The sequence below is a fragment of the Tachypleus tridentatus genome, chromosome 4 (genome assembly GCF_004210375.1).
Source record: "Tachypleus tridentatus isolate NWPU-2018 chromosome 4, ASM421037v1, whole genome shotgun sequence".
NCBI classification, from domain to species: domain Eukaryota; kingdom Metazoa; phylum Arthropoda; class Merostomata; order Xiphosura; family Limulidae; genus Tachypleus; species Tachypleus tridentatus.
This window is the reverse complement of record NC_134828.1, coordinates 94358299-94380822: the sequence shown is the minus strand read 5'-3', so window position 1 is coordinate 94380822 and position 22524 is coordinate 94358299. Positions and strand designations below refer to the sequence as shown.

Here is a 22524-nt window from a genome sequence, read left to right as displayed (position 1 = left end):
TGAGGAGGCGAAGTGTTCACATATATTTAAACGTAATGAAATTCGACATGGATTAGAAGAGGCTTGAGACCTGAGTACCAGAATTTAATAATTTTACCATACAGTTGTTATTAGGACTAACAAAACACTAAAAACATTTTGTTCTTAACAGAAACACATATATCACTGTCTGTAATATTAAGCAAATAGGCCTTAAATACAGTAATTACTTAAGATTAACATTGTATGTGTGTGTTTTCTTATAGCAAAGCTACATCGGTCTATCTGATGAGCCCACCCAGGGGAATCGAACTCCTGATTATAGCGTTGTAAATCCGTAGACATACCGCTGTGCTAGCGTGGGACGATTCAAATTGTAAACCAAAATATATAGAGTTCCTACTGAGCTGCACGTTTATAGATAATATTTACTTAAAACGATCTTCATTAGTTTCAATAATATTACAGAAATATATAAAAGTCAGAGTTTGAGCTTTTGCACTTTCATGGAAATAGTCTTTACGTTTTTTATAGAGTTTTTGTCTGAGCAAGCAGAACATTCTTTTTAAACAAAGTTAAGTACTGTTAACAAGACCTACGTTTCTTATCGATACATACAATATGATGTTAAAGAAAATGATGGAAAACAATATATTTTTATGAAAGGAGGAAGGTTTAATAAGCACTCCTTACGTATATGTAAATGTTTCCTAACATGTAACAACTAACAGAAGAATGGTTGCTATGGTGGTGTATACATGTGCGAAATTACACTTTCAGAAGGCTTAGTGACAAATATTATAATTTACAGTAAAATACAGTTGTATTAGGTGCTCTGTTACAAACATAAATAAAATGTAAATACTTTGATATTTGTGTATACCGTCTTGCCACAAGTAGTTCTAGGCAAAACTCGAGTTTTGTTCCGAGAATTGATACACAGTAATGATATACGTTTTTGTAAGATAACCGCTTACAATGGCCCGGCATGGCCAAGCGTGTTGAGGCGCGCGACTCGTAATCTGAGGGTCGCGGGTTCGCATCCCCCTCGCGCAAAACATGCTCGCCCTTTTAGCCGTGGGGGCGTTATAATGTGACGATCAATCCCACTATTCGTTGGTAAAAGAGTAGCCCAAGAGTTGGCGGTGGGTGGTGATGACTAGCTGCCTTCCCTCTGGTCTTATACTGTTAACTTAGGGACGACTAGCACAGATAGCCCTCGAGCAGCTTTGTGCGAAATTCAAAACAAGTCTCCTACAAGCATATCTACATATATATATATTAGTTTGTTGTAACGTAAAAACAATCCGAAACAAATTACAACGAAAACGCTGCATCAAATGGAAAAAGTTAAAGGATGCAAGCTACAATGTGAAATTACAAAATGTACCCAAGGTATCGGAGGTGCCTGCAAAGTAGTAGGACCTACATAGCGGTGGGGATACACCGTCTATCAGTCTTAATCTCCATTTGCCAGTCTCACATAAGAAATAAAGAATAGCAATAGATGTAGAATTAGATATAGAAATTACGAGAGCGAGATATTGGTGTTCAAGCTCACAGTGTCCCACACCTGTATTACCCTTTACTGCCTACAGACAGTTGTGGGAAGGTGACTGACTGCTCTCCCAAGTAAACAATTAATTGAAATTAAACTAAAAATAATTATAAGAAAGTCCGGTCTTACCATTTAGAGGTAAGTAAGACGAATACTTACCTCTTGATGTTAGCACTCCAGACCCTATTATGGTAGAAAGACACTAAATGAAAGCAGAGCAAACGAACTATACAAGCATGAAGCTTGACCACTCGCTCCTGTAATTCTTCTTCTATATCTATTGCTACTCTTTACTTCTTACGTGAGACTGGCAAATGGAGGTTAAGACTGATAGACGGTGTATCCCCACCGCTATGTAGGTCCTACTACTTCGCAGTCACCTCCGATACCTTGGGTACATTTTGTAATTTCACAGTGTAGCTTGCACCCTAGGATATTTTTAGTTTACGCAGCATTTTTGTTTCGGCTTGTTGTTTGCGTTATAACAAAACTAATATAATTAGCCAGAGGTTTGATTTGCTGTTTTCAATGTAGTCTTTCCTTGTGATTTTACTTATGTTATTAGTTAAGTTCGTTAACATTTTCACTAAAAATATATATATGTGTGATATATATATATATAGTGAAAATTAATTCATTTTACTTATCTAAGCTCATTAAAATGTATTAATTTTTACAAAATATATATATATATATATACACACACACATATACGCGCATAATAAGTATTTGTTTAGAATTTGCCCATTATTAGCCTTTTATTAATTTTCAGGCATATGATGTGTGGTTTTTGTTACAAAATGTATCACAAACCTGAATTAAGGCTGAATAACACATCTAATACATAAAAGCGCTTTCAATAAAGCGCTAGAGTCTAATTATTTTGCCCTTAACATCATTGGTGTTAATCCAGTTAACCTTTATTTATAAATATATTTAATTAAATCTGGTCGTTTTTTTTTTAGTGTTTGTTTGTATGTTATTCAAATCACAATTTCTGTGCTTAGTCAGTCGTGTTGTCAAAGCCAGAATTTGAGCAATATAATTCTACAGGTTTAATTCTAAGCCACAAAGGATTGCGTATTGATATCTGTATACACAGATGTCGCTGCAGTTAGTTATTTACATCAACATTAGATGCAACATATATTGATATAGTAAAACACCAACTCTAATTGTAACACTCAGGCTGCAGGAAGAGAGATAAACAGCAACGTTTACTAATCTCAAGCTTATGATTCCAGTGTCTGTTTTCTAACTGATACCCATGTCATTCACTCAGAGTAATTCACTTACTCTTGTAAAACGTGTTTCAGCAGAAAGCGACACTGTCTTGCTGTTTGACAAAAGTTCATCCGATTTTGCTTAATCGATAAAGCTACACATCAGCATAAAATGTATCAGTCACTAACTATACCATAATATTCCTGACAATTATGTATTTGATACGTTTAGATGAGACAGGTTTTTAGTATCCAATGATTACCCAATGAAATGATAGTACGTTCATTTTGTACGTAAATAGGTATGAAAGTCTCAGATATTTGTTGTTTTTCGCGCATGGCTAAAGAGTGGGATTGCTGTCTTCTCTCAGCAGTGAGGAATCTAACCTCGAGTTTTTGTGGGCTGAACTTAGATAACTTTTCGTATTTTATAAACACTTCAGGACATCTCACTTCCTCAAGACAGCGCAATAATAATGTGAAATGTTGTATAGAATACCGGTATATATATTTTTAGTTGCAGCATATCGGATCATAGAATAACGCTGAGTTTTTTTCTCAAGTACAAACTTTTAGCTCATGGCTCCATCTCTTGACCGATTGAGCTTATTGCAGCCGCAGCTATTGAGGATGTCCTGTTGTTCATAACTATTATTATTGAAAGAATTGAGAGACTAACAACTTGTGTAAAACCGTTTTGTCTTATGGATATAAAACTGCATTCATTTCGATAATTTTACACTGACCTAGTCAACAGTTTTATTTGGTTTATTGAGATTAGTGACTATTACTGAAGTGATAAAATAATGCTAAGATTAACCAGGTATAAGTCGATGATTGGCGAGAAGAAGAATATCAGAACAAACTGCACAATTTAAAATTTAAATCACATTTTATTTTCTATTTTGATGTTTTTAATAAACCCGAAATTTTCTGGTTTTTCTTTGTTTATTATAGAGTGAAATGTATTATTATTGTAACGTTTAAAAAACATAGAGACCCGGCACGGCCAGGTGGTTAAGATACTCGACTCGTAATCTGAGACACGCAGGTTCGAATCCACGTCGCACCAAACATGCTCGCCCTTTCAGCCGTGATGGCGTTATAATGTAAGGGTCAATCCCACTACTCGTTGGTAAAAGATTAGCCCAGAGTTGGTGGTGGGTGGTGATGACTAGCTGCCTTTCCTCCCGTATTACACTGTTAAATTAGGGACGGCTAGCGCAGATAGCCCTCGTGTAGCTTTGCGCGAAATTAAAAAGAAAACAATAAAAATTATGGATAAAAGTGTTCTTTCTTCAAGTAAAAAGTAAAGTTTTGTTGTTGAATCTCAATAGAGTCAGCGCTATTCATTTTACAGTAAAAATACAGCTATGAGAAAAAAAAGTAAAAATCTATTTATGTGTCGGTGGACTCAGCAGATTGCCCCATCTGGCTTTGCTATAAGAAAACGTACATACATCTATTTATGTACTTAAAACAGTTTTAAGTCCAGGGTTACCGAATAGTAAAGAAATTAAGTAATAATTGTGTTAAACGTTACTTCTCGTATTAGGGAAAGTTAGAAGTATGTATAAGGGGTATAAGTTGCATTGTAATAAGAGATAAATGACAGATTGGTCTAGAGCTATGAAACATCGAAGTGAAGATACTAGTTATCTCAAATTAGATGTTGCTGTTTTGAACAATTCGAATTAGTTTTAATTGTGTGATAAATTAATGTTAGCTGGTATCATGAAATAGCATAGTATTTTGATTATAATTTAATCTCAACAGAATGGCGTTCGTAACATGTACTTTGCATCGCGGTTGTCTGTCATTTTCAAGAAATTTAAATTAACTTTTCACAGAACAAGTAAAAAAAAACAACGTTACCCTAATTTTTTATTTCATCCTGTGTTATTATTCTATTAAATGTGTAATTGTGTGTTAATAAAACTCAGTATAAAATATATAACAGAAATAATTGTTTGTTTGTTTCGCACAAAGCTACTCGAGGGCTATCTTCGTTAGCCGTCCCTAATTTAGTAGTGTAAGTCTAGTGGGAAGGCAACTAGTCATCATCGCCCACCGCCAACTCTTGGGCTATTCTTTTATCAACGAATAGTGGGATTGGCAGTTACATTATAACGCCCCCACGGCTGAAAGAGCCAGCATGTTTGGCGCGACGGGGATGCGAACTCGCGATCCTCGGATTACGAGTCACACTTCTTAACACGCTTAGCCATGCTGGCCCTAATAGATATAATAATCAGATGCTAATTACCACGCGCAAACTTCGTTACTAAAGATATAAATTTAATAGAATGGCAAGCACACTTTCTTTAAAAGGCAGATCCGCTGTAGCAACATTTAATGGATTATTCGCCAAGTTTGGCGACAGTTTCAGGCTTGTCTTTTATATTCCTCGTATAGTATTTCAAAGTGTCTCTGATCCGTTGAAATAATTCGTTTCGGAATCTGGAGAAAAAGAAGACAATTTTGGATACAATTTCCATCAGATTATTGTTGTGATCTATGGTATGGTAGGGGGCGTTACCCTGCAGGATTTCACAAAACATTGTTTGCCTCCTTAATTGATACTCGTACAATTTTCTTCACACACCAACATTTAACATAGGCCTACAAATAAATGATTTTAGTTGGTTATACCGACGTTGAATATTAGCACTCTCAATATTATCTTTTGTGGATATAAGAATGGGAATGCCCCTTGACTTGTCTTGAACTCCCATGCTATCATTACTACGTTAACTAAACCAGTTGTTTTTAAAAGTCCTTGGGCTTCTTTATTCCGACTGGTTGTTTATTAATAACTTATAAAAATAGTACTTCATAAGGACTGGCCCATCATGATTAAAGGGGGCTATGCTGTTAAAACATATTTGGTAACATAGTGTAAGTAATGTGTATAAAACGCATGGATAAATTTCTGTATGAGTAGTTAGGTCTGCTCAGACGCACGCGCTGACTGGTTGCATCAGAGAGAGTGGTATGGGCAAAAATAATGGCGCCATAGTTCCACAAAGTGGAACCAGATGGCACGCTGCTGGTAGCACATTCACAGGCCGCTGTAAAAGATGGATGTTCCCATGCCACCATGACATTTGACAATAAAATTTGGCTTTATCAGAGATCGTATTGCTAGGCGTAACATCATAGTGCGAGTGTTAGTCAACAGAGTGCGTGTATGTAGTTAGACCACAAATTGGCACGAGAGGTCGGATTGGTATGACGAACCTTCCAAAAATAGGACGTCAGCGAACCATCAGAGGGTGATACAGATCAACGTGTTTCAACACGCCATATCAATGTCTGTGTTTAATTACATATAAAATAACTGTTTGTATTTTATATGAAAATGACTGATTTTTCGTGATAACATTTCTAAATATCATGCAATAATGTAACATGGAATATTACTGTTTTATAGGTCCGGCATCATGTATAAATATTCTTATTTTATTCATTTAACCATATAATCATGATTTCTATTCTATATAGCAGTAAACATTTCCTTTTATGCATCTTGAGAATGACTTTATAGTTTTCATTTATTTAATGAAGGCTGACAGTGTTTCTATGGGCAGATAAAATTGTATATAGATTTTATCTTGTTCAGCTTACGTTGCAAGTTTTCATTAATATATTTCATTGTACTACACGGATTTCATAAAAGTGGAAGCTGTTTATACAGGAAAATTATGTTACTAAAGCTGTTGTTACTTCATGTTTAGCTTGGACTTTAGGATAAATTTCATACCCTCCCAACATGTCACCTAATGTTACTTCATAGCCTAGCAACGTTCACTCTGTTGAGTAACAATTGAAATGTAATGCCACGCCCACCAATGAACTGTCTGGTAGCAGACAGTTTAAGTTATCAAGTTTCATGTCAGAATAGCAACAACGACCTGCCAGGGAAGCCCAACAACGTCCCAGATGACGCCACTGTCCCTACTTCTTCCTCTTCCCTCAATACAACCGCTCAACACGGGCATCTAAGCAGGGCTGATAAGTACTTGAATGGCTGGGGGGGGGATATTGTTTATTACGCCTGATCGTTAACATATGAATAAAGCACAATTTATAAGTTTAGAAAACTTGTATATAGAACGTAAAACTATAAAATATTTTTCGATCAAAATTATTAATCATTATTCTTTATATGTACAGAAATACACCTTTCTCCAGCTAAAGAAGATATAACCACCACGCCGAACAGCGTTTTAGGTAAGAAATTTGCTTTGTTGTTTATTAACACACAACCTAATCAAAGTTATTTTCATGAAATTTCAGTCATAAGTTTGTACAATAGGATAAATTATTTCTATCGGCGTAATATTTTCATTAGTTACAGATGTTTTAAATAAACCTAGAAGTTAACTGTAACTGATGAACAACATGCGAGTTTTGTCTTCGTCGTTTTACAGTGTTCTCAGTTCTCTTATTGTTGTGCCATAAAGGACCCAATCAAAACTACAAAAAACGTTTAATAAAACATTATACAAGGTACACTATGAAAAGTTAGAAATCCAAAACACGCACTTGGTTTATGAAGATTTCAACAGGTAGTGAAATTTACTAAATTTCGACCTTTGAACCACTGTTTAGTGGTTATACATTCAGTACTTCAGCGGGTAATTCTGAGGGCTTAAAATGTAACACATCAGGTTTATATACTTGCAATGGAAAGGAAATATGCAAATTATTGTGTAGTTAAGCGCTTAACGGCAAATAACAAAATGAGCCAATCTTTCTCTTAAGCGACAAGTGTATTAAAAAATTCTGAGCTACATTATAAACTATCTGTCCTTCACTCTGCATAAGTATCGAATTCCGGTTTGTAAGTTAGAAAAGAGTGAGTCACTTTGTTGTGTTTAATGCGAAGTCATTTTATCAAATGTTCAGACCTGGGCCCGGCATGGCCAAGCGTATTAAGGCGTGCGACTCGTAATCTGAGGGTCGCGGGTTCGCATCCCCATCGCGCCATACATGCTTGCCCTTTCAGCCATGGGGGCGTTCTAATGTGACGGTCAATCCAACTATTCGTTGGTAAAATAGTAGCCCAAGAGTTGGCGGTGGGTGGTGATGACTACCTGCTTTCCCTCTGGTCTTATACTACTAAATTAGGGACGGCTAGCACAGATAGCCCTCTAGTAGCTTTGTGCGAAATTCAAAAACAAACAAAACATTGTTCACACCTGAACCACAACTGGAACATATTTTAAATGTAAACATCGTAAAGACTTACACTTCATGACTAACGCAGATGAAGTCATAAAGGACCTAACATTGTCCTGACAGAATTGGTAGAGATAACACGTAATCATTACGAAATTATTACTGTCTTTTAAGGTGGTTACTCAGTGTTTCCTAAAGAGAGACGAACCGGTAACAATAAGAAATGGAAAAAAGAGAAAATAAAAATTTAATTTTTTTTGTATGACTTTTCTATAGAGTTTATCATCAGTCATCATAACTCAGGGGCTTAAGACCAAGTTTTTAAAAAAAAGTTTTATAAATATCCCCTACAGGAGGTTTAAGTAATATTATTTTTTAGAACTTCGAGCGAGGCTTATTACTGTACAAATCTTATTGACTAGGTATGTATGTGTATTGAATATCGACTTTATATCCAGTTCTTTTTATTGAAGAAAGAAGAAAAAAACAAGAATGTTTTTGTTGAACTTTTTACTGATTAAACTTTGATTATAAGAAATAGACTGGAACACATATAACAGACATAGAGATTTTGTTATGGTTTGTCGTGATTATTGAGTTAATAGCGATATATATGCATATAACTTTTTTTATTTTACAAACTTTACTTTCCAAATCATTTAAAATTTCAAACTAATTACATCTTAAACTTATTCCTAAAAGAAGGTTGCTTGTAATATCATGACAGTTCGAATCCCCGTCGCACCAAACATGCTCGCCCTTTCAGCCGTGGAGGTGCTATAATGTGCGATCAATCCCACTATTCGTTGGTAAAAAAGTAGCCCAAGAGTTGGCGGTGATGACTAGCTAGCTGCCTTTCCTCTAGTGTTACGCTGCTAAATTAGGAACGGTTAGCGCAGATAGTCCTCGTGTAGCTTTGCGCGAAATACAAAACCAACAAAAGACGTTTAAACTTCGTTTGTTTTTTTTTAGTTAAGCACAAAGCTACACAATGTGCTATTTGTTTTATGCCCACCACGGGTATCGAAACCCGGTTTTTAGCGGGTAAATCCGCAAACATACCGCTGTGCCACTTGGGGGCGAGACGTTTAAAAGTCAGGAAATATTATACAACGTAATGAATAAAACTTGAATGAAAATATCAAGTAAAATGTGATGTGCTAGCGGAAATTATGAAAACGACATAAATGGTTTACGTCAGTTAATATAAGTTAAGTTTAAGAATTATTTCAAAACGAGCAAAATTCCTAATTGTTTCTTCAGTTAGTATAACGACTTTAGTTATAGTTTAAAACTAGTTATTTTGTTCTGTTGTTCCTTGAGATTTTTAGTTTTCTTTCACGCAAACAAGCAAACATATATCTTTTAGACGATTTTTAGATACATTTAAATGTACGATGTTCTATTCAAAACTTTCAAGCAAAGCTACACAGAGGCTTCTGACCTGTTCTGTTATCCTAGTTTGACAGTTACTACAATAACGCGGCCATGCCCACATAGTTAGGGAAATTTATATGCAAAAACGGCTCGTTTGGGTTGAGAAAATATTTTACATAGAAGAGCGAACAACGTTTCGACCTTCTTCTGTCATCGTCAGGTTCACAAAGAAAGAGGTAACTGACCGGAAGCTGACCACATGTTTGAAAGCGGTTGTGTAACTGAGTGTCAAAATGTAGAGGGCGGTATTAGATGTTTGGATATATAATTTTATTTATTTTATTATATTAATATAGGTATAAAGGCGTTCCTTTATATTGGTTTATTTTGGGTTTAAGTTGTTGTATAAGTAAGGCTTCTTTAATTTTGCGTTTATGTTTGTTTCTTTATTTAGTATTTGAGTGTTTTCTATGGTTATGTTGTGTTTATTTGACTTGCAGTGTTCGAAAACGTGTGAAGGTGACTTTTTATGTTCTTTGAATCTGGTTTCCATTTTTCTACTTGTTTCTCCAATATAGAAGTCGTGGCAGTTATCACATTGTATTTTATAAATAATGTTGGTGTGGTGTTTGTCAGTGTAGTTTTTACATAGTATAGACCTCAGTTTTGTGCCTGGTTTTTGAATAAATTTGGTATTAACTGGAATGTCATATTTTGTTACTAGTTTTTGCCAAATGTTGGTTATTTGTCTGCTGATGTCGGGAATATATGGTACACAGCAGTATATGGTTTCGTGATTTTTTGATTCGTGAGATATATTTACTTTAGTTGGTTGATTTTGCTTTCTGTCTAGGTGTGTGCGTATAATGTTTTCTACGGTTTGTGGAGGAAACTTATTGATGTTGATGAAGTATTGTTTTATTTTGTCTAATCCATCGTTAATTTTATCTGGTAAGCATAGTTTTATGGCTGTGTTTATTTGGTTTCTTAGTATGTTGAGTTTTTGTTTTGTTTCATGTGCTGAGTCCCAAGGAATGTATAGTCCAGTATGGGTGATTTTTCGGTGGACTTCTGTTTTGAATTGTGTGTCGGTTCTTGTAATTTTGAGGTTAAGAAATGATATTTGATTGCTTTCTTCCTGTTCACATGTGAAGTTAATGTTGGGATGTATAGAGTTAATGTGATTGAAAAAATTAAGTATGTGTTCTGTAGATTTGAATCCCGCAACCGTGTCATCTACATATCTGTACCAGTATAGTGGTGGATGTAATGCTGTGTTAATTGCTTGTGTTTCAAGTTGTGTCATAAAAATATTGGCTAGAACTGATGATACTGGGTTGCTCATGCTTAAGCCATTTGTTTGTATATAGTTTTGGTTGTTGAACATGAAGTTTGTCTTTATCGTGGTGAATTCTATGAGGGTTGCTAACTGGTTACTGGGAATGTCTATAGTTGGGTTAGGGTCTCGGATATAGAGTTCTAAGGCTATCTTGCAGGCTTCAGTGGTTGGAACTTCTGTAAAGAGGGATATAACATCGAAACTGGCCATTAAGGCTTTATGATTAAGTTGATTTAGATTAGACTTGAAATTAAAAGAGTCTTTGATGAATGAGCTGGCTGATGTTACATATTTGGAGAATGCCCATGCTATGTATTTACCAATATTGTAATTAAACGATTCATATGTGGACATTATTGGTCGTAATGGACAATCTGGTTTATGAGGTTTGGGGATGCCGTATATTTGCGGTTCGCGTGAGTCGGTTTTACGGAGGTAGGAATAAAGTGTTTGTGAAATTGTGTTGGCTTTTTTCATCTGTAGTAGTAATTTGTTCAGTTGTGTCTCGTGTGTCTTTGTTGGATTTGTGTGTATTGGTTTAAATTTGTTCGTGTCTGATAAGATGTTCTTCATTTTTTTTGGATGTATTCATTCGTGTTCATTATGACTATAGCGTTACCTTTATCTGCTTTTAGAATTTTTATGTTTTTGTCTTGTTTTAGGTTTTTAATGGAATTAATGTCTCTTTTTGTAAGGTTGTTTTTTAGTTTTCTGTTTTGTGAAATTATGTTGATGGTTTTGTGAGAAAATTCATTGAAAAAATCGTTTAAGATGTTGTTTTTAGGTGTTTCTGGAAAATATAAATTTGTAATTTTACCTGGGAAGGTTGGCTGTTGGATGTCAATAAAATTATCTAAGTTGTCTTCTTTCTGTTGGTTGTGTTTGGTTGTTTCCTTGTTTTTGTTCTCTGTAGAAAGTATCACAAGTCTCCTGGCTAGGTCTTCTGAACATGTTTTGATTTCTATGGTTGGAATGTACCTAGGTGCTATTGCGAAGTTGAGTCCTTGTTCGCTCTTCTATGTAAAATATTTTCTCAACCCAAACGAGCCGTTTTTGCATATAAATAGTTAGGGACTTGTTTTTTTTTTTTTAGATTCGTATTCCAGGTACACTAACCACTAAGTCACATTCAGCTAATCCCCTCCTCACCAAACATGCTCGCTCTTTCAGCCGTGGGTGCGTTATTATGTTCGGTCAATCCCGCTATTCGTTAGTAAAAGAGTAGCCCAAGAGTTATCGGTAAGTTGTAATGACTAACTGCCTTCCCTCTAGTCTTACACTGCTAAATTAGAGACGGCTAACGCAGATAGCCCTCAAGTAGCTATGTGCGAAATTCAAAAAAGAAACAAAAAAACACACTCAGTTTAGGTTTCTTGAAAAAATTATAAAAACAATGTTGAACAATCCACGTGATCTCTGAGAAATGCGGATTCAATAAAACAAACAAAAAATAAACAAAATCACATTCCTAAATGTTCAATATGACAAACGTAATAATTGTTTTATGATATGTTTGTTTTTTTGTTGGTTTTGAATTTCGCGCAAAGCTACACGAGGGCTATCTGCGCTATCCGTCCCTAATTTAGCAGTGTAGGACTAGAAGAAAGGCAACTAGTCATCACCACCCATCGCCAACGCTTGGGCTACTCTTTTACCAACGAATAGTGGGATTGACCGCCACATTATAACAGCATGTTTGGTGCAAAGGGGATTCGAACCTGCGACCCTCAGATTGCACACCTTAACACACCTGGCCGTGATCGGACTTCACTGGCAGGAAGTATGTCGTATATTTGATTCCCATCACCAAACATCTTCATTCTTTCAGCCGTGTGGGGGGTTATAATATGACAGTCAGTCACATTCTTCTTTTGTAGGGTAGGTGGTGGATCATGTTCACTTTGTACCTTCATTCTCGTCTGTTACTTCCACGTCCTAGTACAGTTAACCCTCGAGTCACTTTAATTAAAATTCAAAATTTAAAGCCCATGATACGAAATGTCTTATCTATTCTGTTTCACTAATTTTGTTTTGGAAATCGTTTTTTTAAAATTTGTGAATCACTTACATTTTTACCTTTGTTATTAGAAATTATACCAAACGATTTTACATTACCACTTGGTTTGTTACCACTTTAAATTACACTATGTAACAAAATTTTTACTTTTTTTTGTTTCTGGACAGAAAGTGTTGTTTTCCAATTGCTTATGCTTGAAGTAAATATAAAATACCTATTTTTCTCTTCAGACTTTGCTTTTATCACCTGGGAGCCTTTAACGAAAACATGATGGGAGACCACATTTGGGAGCTGATACGTGAAAGTGATTTACATTACAATCACAAATCTCGAAAAACTACTCACTTCTAAACATTTTTGTTCATTTTGTATATCTTTAGTATAAATACATGTAAATCTTGATTCATGTGTTGTTTTATTCAGACCTTATGTAAATGAAAATGTGCAAATTTGTCCATTTTACATAGAAAATAGGTTAATTTCTAAATTCCATTATCGAGGTCACAAAAGCAAAGTTTGAAGGGAATAATGGCCATTTTCTGTACTTTTACAACACAAGCAATTAAGAAATAACACATACTATCCAGGAACAAAATTTGTGTTACATAGTGTTATTAAAGTAAGGATCCAGCTTCAGGATTTACAAAGTAGACAACCTGGGGTATTGATTCCACGACTTTCGATATCATACTAGTATATTATGTTAAACTTTGCATTTACTAAGAAGGTAGCTTTTCTACTCAATACGAAAATAAGTTTCAGATGACTATATTTCTGTCGGCTTTCAGGTATCTTTAAGGGTCATTTTAAGCAGACGAGCACTTTTACACTCGTATACTTTGCTTTGCTCTTTGACAAAAAGTATGTATTCATTCTGTAAATACCAGTTGGAAGTTAATAAACAGGTGACTATTGTATCTGAGAATTAAAGAAACGTATTATAAAGACTATCTGCTGAAGTACAGGTTCTCAATTCCGGAAGTAATATGTTTATCTGCCGGAAGTAATGGGTTTAAATACCGGAAGTAGCAGGTTTACATTCTTTCCTCATCCCCTTCTCTTCACATTTGTTCTTCGAATTGTAGGTATGTTATTTCTGAAAGTCAAACAACACAGGATGATAAATATATTTTAAGTTCCGGGGAAACCGACTCGTAACTGAAATAAATAATGTTATTAATACTATTTATCCAGCAGTATTAGGAATTAAAATAACTTCAATACCTAATACAGAAGCATATTATTTAGATATAGAAATTAAAATAACTGATAAGGATATCATTGCAAATATTTTTAATACTTAGTCCTATTCAGCATTTCAAACATAGTCTGATAAACATCTTTAACACTCAGTTCTTTTCAGTGCTGGAATCATAGTCTCATTAACACCTGTAATACTTATTTGTATTCAGTGTTTCAATAATGGTCTAATAAACACCTCTAATACTTAGTTCTATTCACTGTTTGAAACATAGTCTCGTAAACACGTTTAATACTTAGTTCTATTGAATGTTTGAAATATTGTATCACAAATGTCTTTAATACATGGCTCTATTCAGTGTTTGAAACATAGTTTTACAATAATTTTTAATAATTAGCTCCATTCAATTTTTGAAACATAGTCTTGTAAACACCTCTAATTCTCAGTTCTGTTAAGTTTTTTAAACATAGTCTGATACATATCTTTAACTCATCTTCCATTCAGTGTTTGAACACCACTAATACATAGTTCCTTTCAGTGATGGAAACATAGTCACATAAACATCTCTAATACTCAGTTCTATCGAGTGTTGCAAACATAATTTCATAAACACCTGTAATACTTAATATTTAAAACATAGTCTGATAAAATATTTTATACGTAGTCTCACAGTCATTTCTAATACTTATCTGAATTCAATTTCTGAAACATAGTTTCATAAAAACCGCTAATACTTACATCTATTCCGTGTTTGAAACATAGTCGCATAAACATCTCTAATACTTAGTTTTATTTAGTGCTTAAAACATGGTCTCATAAACATCTCTAATACTTAGTTCTATTTAGTGCTTAAAACATGGTCTCATAAACATCTCTAGTACATTTAGCTTAAAACATGGTCTCATAAACATCTCTAATACTTAGTTCTATTTATGCTTAAAACATGGTCTCATAAACACATATAATACTTAGTTCTATTTAGTGCTTAAAACATGGTCTCATAAACATCTCTAATACTTAGTTCTATTTAGTGCTTAAAACATGGTCTCATAAACACATATAATACTTAGTTCTATTTAGTGCTTAAAACATGGTCTCATAAACATCTCTAATACTTAGTTCTATTTAGTGCTTAAAACATGGTCTCATAAACATCTCTAATACTTAGTTCTATTTAGTGCTTAAAACATGGTCTCATAAACACATATAATACTTAGTTCTATTTAGTGCTTAAAACATGGTCTCATAAACATCTCTAATACTTAGTTTTATTTATGGTTTACCCTTTTTTAATAGTAACGTACCATACCCCTCTGTTACAAACACTATAACTTTACAATTATTCAGATATTGTGAAAGTTGTAATAAATTACAATATTTTATTATTGATGTTGAAATATTTGATTAAAAAATTAACAGTTACTGGATTTAATAAAGAAACTTTAAATAAAATAATTAAACTCTTCTGTAATAAATATAAGATTGTATTAAATAAATATAGATAAATAAAAATTAGGAAAATTTTACTTACAATTTATAGTAACTGTTTTTAGTTATGAATAAAGCCATTTAACAACTTGGCGCAAGCCCAGCATGGCCAAGTGGGTTAAGGCGTGCGACTTGTAATCTGAGGGTCGCGGGTTCGCAACCCCGTCGCACCAAACATGCTCGCCTTTTCAGCCGTGGGGGCGTTATAATGTGACGGTCAATCCCACTATTCATTGGTAAAAGAGTAACCCAAGAGTTAGCGATGGGTGGTGATGACTTGCTGCCTTCCTAATTTAACAGTGTAAGACTAGAGGTCTTACACTGTTAAATTATAGACGGCCAGCGCAGATAGCCCTCGTGTAGCTTTGCGCGAAATTCAAAAACAAAACAAACAACTTGGCACTACTTTATGCGGATGTACACCTTGTCGCATACAAAGGCTTGTTTAGAGAACGATAGCCTCAATAGACTTAATAAATGGGTGGTGATTAGGAGGTATATTGGTTTGTTTAGATAACTTGATGATACACTTCATACTATATAATTCGTCTTCTGTGCTACCAGTTAGTGCCTTTTTACCGTACTGAGGTCTTCCTACAACTGCCTACAGGCAGGGAAGGGTGATATATATGGGGGACGTTGTGGGCCTAAGCACCCACATCTCGATCTCCTAATTTCTATATCTATTGCTACTCTTCCATTTCTTATGTGAGACTGGAGAATGGAGATTAAAAGTGATAGATGGTGTATCCCCACCGCTATGTGTGTTCTATTCCGCAGTCAGCCTTAAAACTTAGGGTACATTTTATAATTCCACACTATAGCTTGTACACTAGGATCTTTTGAATTAGTGCAGCGTTTTTTTGTTTCGGATTTTTTTACGTTAAAACAAATGAATATATATATACATTGTTTTCCAGGTTTCCACCGTGTTTAGGCGGTATCATATAGCTTCACCATTCAAACACTTCTTTTAATTATCTAACCTATTCCTGATTTTGTTTTTAATAGAACGAGATGACAACATGCCTTTAAAGCAAGCAGATACTAAAGAATCGGCGAGAAGGATACAAGGTAATAAAATACGTTATTGCAGAGTGCTGTTCAGAATCTTTGGAAACATTTTACGTGTACATTCACCTTTCCCTTGTCCAACCTTAGTGTCCATAATGGACGGCTTATTTCAACTTATTTGATGTTTATATGGCGCCTTGAAGTGATACATTAGGAGAGAAGTAATTACATTGTAAGACTTTCGTACAGGAATTTTTATTTTCTTGCAAACAGAACTGCATGTAAAGCTCGAAGTTTTAGCTTTTCAAAGAAAATAATTCTTGTAACGTTGAACAACATAAGTGAAGTGGGAGGCAGAGCGCTTATACTGAGGTAAAACAGAAAGCTGAGGAAGTTAGATATCGTCTCGTTGGAACTAATGGTAAAGTGAAGTTGCCCTTAATAAATAAAATAGGTATGTAAACAAAATGATTTACTAAGGTTTACAAAAGCGAAATAATAACACCAAACAGATGATCAATTACTGGAAGCTGCGTGAATGTTATTTAGAATTTAATAAACAAGAATAACAATTGCTTCCAAGCACCAAATACATAGCTCAAAATAATCAGTGTCGTTTTGCTGGTTATACCACGTCATAAATGACGGCCCGGAATGGCCAGGTGGGTTAAGGCGTTCGACTCGTAATCTGAGGGTCGCTTGTTCGAATCCCGCTGGCACCAAACATGCTTGCCCTTTCAGCCGTGGGGGCGTTATAATGTGACGTCAATCCCACTATTCGTTGGTAAAAGAGTAGCTTAAGAGTTGGCGGTGTGTGGTGATGACTAGCTGCCTTCCCTCTATTCTTACCCTGCTAAATTAGGGACGGCTAGCGCAAATAGTCTTCGTGCAGCTTTGCGCGAAATTCAAAACAAACAAACAAACGAAAGGAACGTACTACTTTAAAAAAACCGTTTTTCTTTTATGAAAATTAATGAAACATTTGAATACGCTGTAATGTGTGCTAATTAATTTCTGATAAATGTGAGAAAGTATGAACCATCAATTTTTTACAGAAGATGAAGCCCTTAAACCTTTAAAAAACATTTTGATCTGTGCTGAGAAGTTTCACAGAAAATTAAAAAGCATTATAGTCTGTGAAAATAACTTGAACAAAAAAAAACATAAAACATTACTGACTGGGGAAAATAAACTCGATAAAATTATAAAAAAAAAACATAGTATTTGATGAAAGTTTAATGGAACATTAGAAATAAAGTTAGTCTATTATAAAGAAATCGGATTAAACATTTCAAAACACTATATTCTTTTGTAAGAACTAAAATAAAATACGAAACATCAATTTTGTGTTATAAACAAAAAGGATACAGTATTAGAAACCACTTAAGTCTCTAACACTAGGTTCCATGTACCATAAAACGCTTTTTCAGTAATGTAAAGGAACCACATAAAACTTAAGAAAACACAATATTTTGTGAAAAGAATCCCAAATAAAATAGTACAAAATACACAATGTATTGTGTCAAAATAATAGAAAATTTCAGTAATTTATGAAAATAAGTCCATGAAACTCCTTTCGTTATCAGAAAGCAATTTAAAGTTTATAAATAATTCTGTGTTTTCCGTTACAGACTTGATTATTGTGTGAAATATTTATAAGTTGTTTATGTTTCATGTTTCAAAATGCCATTGTTATTAAGATTACTTACCCAACAATACAATGGACACATTTTTATAACTTTACAAAATAAACACATGTTCATGATGTTTTAACTCCTGAATACATTATTTGTTCTATATTATATATTTCATTCTGTATAGTGAGTTTTAAGAATTTAACTGTAGGTTAGATTATCGATTTCTTCAGAAACAGTTAGATGTGTGTATTGCAATTTTTAAAAAGTATCTAACACAAAATTTAATGTAAGTTTTCTTTGGTAGCTTTTAGACTTTTTGATATATTGTTCTAATGAAAAATATTTTTCAACAGGAGAAAACCTCGGTTTTCCTAACGAGTCCTTAAGCAGAGAAGCTGGCGATGTTGATACGCCTTCTGGTGATACTCCAGAATTTACTTTAGGTGGGACACTACTAAAAGTAAATTCTTAAATACTAAAACCATTCATATGCAGGAACAAAATAAACATAATAATCAATAAATAGTTCGTTAACAAACTGTGTTTAAATGTTAGGAATTGACTGACTTTGAGAATCAGTGGTCAGTCGCCATTACTGACATTCTATCAATGCTGGTTAGGATGTGATTGTGTAATAGTTAGTAAACAATTATCTTTTGTTTTTTGTGTGTTTTTTTTTACAATTTTTTACATTTTTCAAAATTTATTGTTGTATAGGTCTAGATGGCATGTTAAAGCCACATAAAATACCTACCAAATAACAGAACATGTTTTTTTTTAATCGAATTGAAATAAAAGGGGCGATAAGTTAGTTTTTATAAAGTAGTTAATGATGAAAAGGTAAATCCTCAGAGGATTTATGTTTATCAAGTCAGAAAAAGAATTAAAAAGTTACGAAAAAATATCCAGCACTGATTTTTATGTTTTTAGAGCAATTAATTAACATAAAATCACAACCTGATATGCAGTAATTGGACTCGATCTTATGTTTCAAATTGTTATGGTAGTAAGTAATGACAACATACATTAAGTTAACGTTTTATTAAGTTATTTATAAAATATTTCGGTTGGATATGTCATCGTTGCGGTAACAGTGTCACTTGGCCTAGCATGAACTCTACAAAAAAGATGCTGGAAGGTTGAGAAATATTACCAGTAAGAAGTTTACAGATTTTTGCTGAGATACAAAACTGTACTGTCTGAGAAAGGTCACTACAATCCCTGAACTTTTAAAGACCATTTTACCTGCAGTATATTAAACTGAAAGACGGGCAGGTAGCTTCAAAATTATCTTATTTTGTTTTCTAAAACATATCATTATCTGTCAAGTTCTCATCTTATTGTCTGGTTAACTATTATATTTGATAATAAGTAACTCAACCCCAAATATTCAATTTCGTTTCTGATAAGGATAATCCTGTCCTTTAAAAAAAAATCACTGTTTTGTCTTCATGTCAACCTTTCATTACTACTGCTACAGCTTCACTTTTATGTAAACTTCAGGAAACTGTTTACAAGTTGTAATGTTAACTGATGAAGCGAAACAAGAAGGTAAGCCCACTGTTATATCCACTGTAAGTCTTCTTGTCATATCGTCAGGAAGCTAAAAATATGGTTCAATAATAACATTTATACGTTTATTTGTTTTTAACGTAACAACAGCTAATGGAAAAAAAAACTGCTTTATTGAAGCATTTTATACGAAGTTACAAGTAACATATTTAGCATTATTAAATAAAATATCGGATAATGCGTAATTGCTAAACTGATATCCACATTCGTAAGCTATATTTTCGAGATTACACACGACTAAAGGCAGTAGATACAAAGCAATCTCTATATCCGTACCTGAAACGTATTTTTCATTTTTTTTTCTTTGCAGAGCTACTGTACATAATGCTTAATGTATGTTCTATTTTTAGGCACAGAATTATTCCTTAGTCAAATTATGTAAATGTGAACTTTCATTTTGATAACAATATTGCAAATTTCAGAGTTATTATACCTTGTTAGGAAATTAACATACATGTAATATATGGTGTTAGGAAATTAACATACATGTAACATGTGCTGTCTTGGAAATGACATAATTAATTAAATTGTAATTTTCTCACTTTCTGAAATACCTCTAATTATTTCGCACATTATATTTTAGTAAACTAGATTATTGTCTTTATTACCCGTAATTTTTTACTGCTCTACCCATTGAAATTTAATTTAAAGTTTTGTGGTTGTTTTATGTCTTAACTCTCAATGCGAAAGCAAGAAAAGTTTAACATGGGTATATTGATTTACATCTTTCTGTGAAACTGTTTTTGATTGTGAACTACATCCACATCAAGTACAATATGTATTCTTTTCTTTCCTAGGGAAAAACGTCGCTATTCTTGGGAATAAACCTTGTATAATAAAATTCTGGTGTTTCACCTTTGTAATGCATTGCTTATCTGAACTGGCAGTGATTATGACCACTAGGACAGACAGATGACGGACAGCTGATGAAACTGAGATGCTCGTGAAAATTCAGGTGCATGCGTGGATTTTCTGATAGACTGGGTCCGAGCCAATAGTCAATATAATTTTTATTGTATGAGCTTGTAATTAGAAGATTACGTCATTCAGTCCGGTCGAATGATGACAAATAATATTAAAGTACACATTGGAAAGCCTTGAGCTGATTCAAAGGAAATGTTTACCTATAGAGGGCGTGTGGTTTGTGTTTCAAAACGTTGTCTAATGTTAAGGAGAAAGCGTTGTCATCAGCATCACTAATGAACAAAAAATATCTTCCTAAGAGTTTTAAGTAATTCCACTGTTTATGAATAAAAAGGTAAATACGTGTAATGAAACCGAAAAATTCATGTTAATATTACGTTGTGCTCAGTGTGACGCGAATTGGCCAAACTATTGTCTCGGTTATAGATACATATACAGAGAGAGATAAACGTTAATTCTAAATGTTTTAACATTTACGAAATCCTTATTAAAGTTATTACAAAAAATAGGTTTTATGTCACGATATAACATGTATGATTATATATATGTGTGTGTGTGTGTGTAATGTATGGATGTAATTCTGTAGTTATATAAACAGTAATGGAAACTATAAGGATGCTGTGCTTTAGGATGCTGTGTTTCAGGAGAAAAAAGTATTTTTTCAAATTAGAAATATATTATTTAATCTCTTCAGTATTTTACTTCCATAAATAAGGTTGTACACGGATTTCTGCCATAAAATTTTATTTTTCTCTATCATTGTATATATTACTTTGTTCACTGTGTTGTGTTATCAATGTATTTATTGAAACCTAAATAAAACCGATAAAAACGAATGCTTATGATTTGTACTTAAAACTGGAAAGGAATTTTTGGTTTTTTTTGTACAGAACTCCGAGTATGAGCTACTTGAATGCTCAGAATATCTGAAAACAAAACTAATTCTTTATAACCTGATTGAGCTCTAACGTTAATAGAAATAACAGAGTTAATAGACTTTATTAATACCGGTTTCAGTACAGTAATTAGATATAATGTTATTTCTAAATGTACACTTAAATACGTACAGGACACAAAAAATGTTCATTTGTGGAGTCTAACTTGCCCTTATGACAATAATAATAACATACAAGTTACTAACTTCTCACTAGCTTACAAGAAATATTATTTTAAATCCGTATTTAATCACTCGATTTTCTTATAGCAGTTTAATAAAACAAAACTTAATGACATTCTTTATGACGTCAAATTTGATTATCACTTCTATACTGTTTATTTTGTGACTATGTAAAAAGTCTTATTTCTTAACAATGGCTTGTAAAGAAACTGTACCTTAGACAAACAAAAAGTGAAAAATGTTAGTAATATATTATTGTTTGTTTGTTTTTGAATTTCGCGCAAAGCTACTCGAGGGCTATCTGCGCTAGCCGTCACGAATTGTATTGTATAGGAAAGGCAGCTCGTCATCATCGCCCACCGCCAACTCTTGGGATACTCTTTTACCAACGAATAATGAGATTAACCATAACTTATAACGCCCTTACGGCTGAAAGGACGAGTATGTTTGGTGCGACGTGTATTCGAACTCGTGACCCTCGGATTATGAGTCGAATGCCTTAACCCACTCGGCCATGCCGGGCCGGTGTAATATGTTATTATCTACAATAAGTAAACATATTTATTTCCTTTACGAGTAATCATTTTCTTTATTGTAGTCTCTAAAGTGATTTGTAAGTTTAATTACGATATAAACAGTTCAAAAGTAATGTTAAAGGGATTAGAACTGTATACATAAGTATACTGACAAATATTTCCCATCACTTTTATTCTTCGGTTGGATGGAGCTTGGATGTTAATATCATTGTTGCAATAAACACGTAGTCTGTTGTTTCTTTGTTTTGAAATTCACGCAAAGCTTTTCGACGATTATCTGCGTTAGCCGTCTCTAATTTAGCAGTGTAAGACTAGAGGGAAGGCACTTAGTCATGACCACCCACCGCTAACTCTTGGG

At 33.8% G+C, this 22524-nt stretch overlaps 1 protein-coding gene across 1 annotated transcript in view; it reads left to right on the top strand.

Moving 5' to 3' along the window:
- LOC143249709 (lachesin-like) overlaps positions 1–21293 on the top strand; it is a 109659-nt gene extending 88366 nt beyond the window's left edge. The window contains exons 7-10 of the mRNA XM_076500021.1: positions 6937–6993; positions 16378–16440; positions 18371–18460; positions 20387–21293. Coding sequence (XP_076356136.1) covers positions 6937–6993; positions 16378–16440; positions 18371–18460; positions 20387–20505 — 329 coding nt within the window. The 3' untranslated portion in view covers positions 20506–21293. The remainder of the gene's footprint in view (positions 1–6936; positions 6994–16377; positions 16441–18370; positions 18461–20386) is intronic.
- Positions 21294–22524: the final 1231 nt, after the last annotated feature.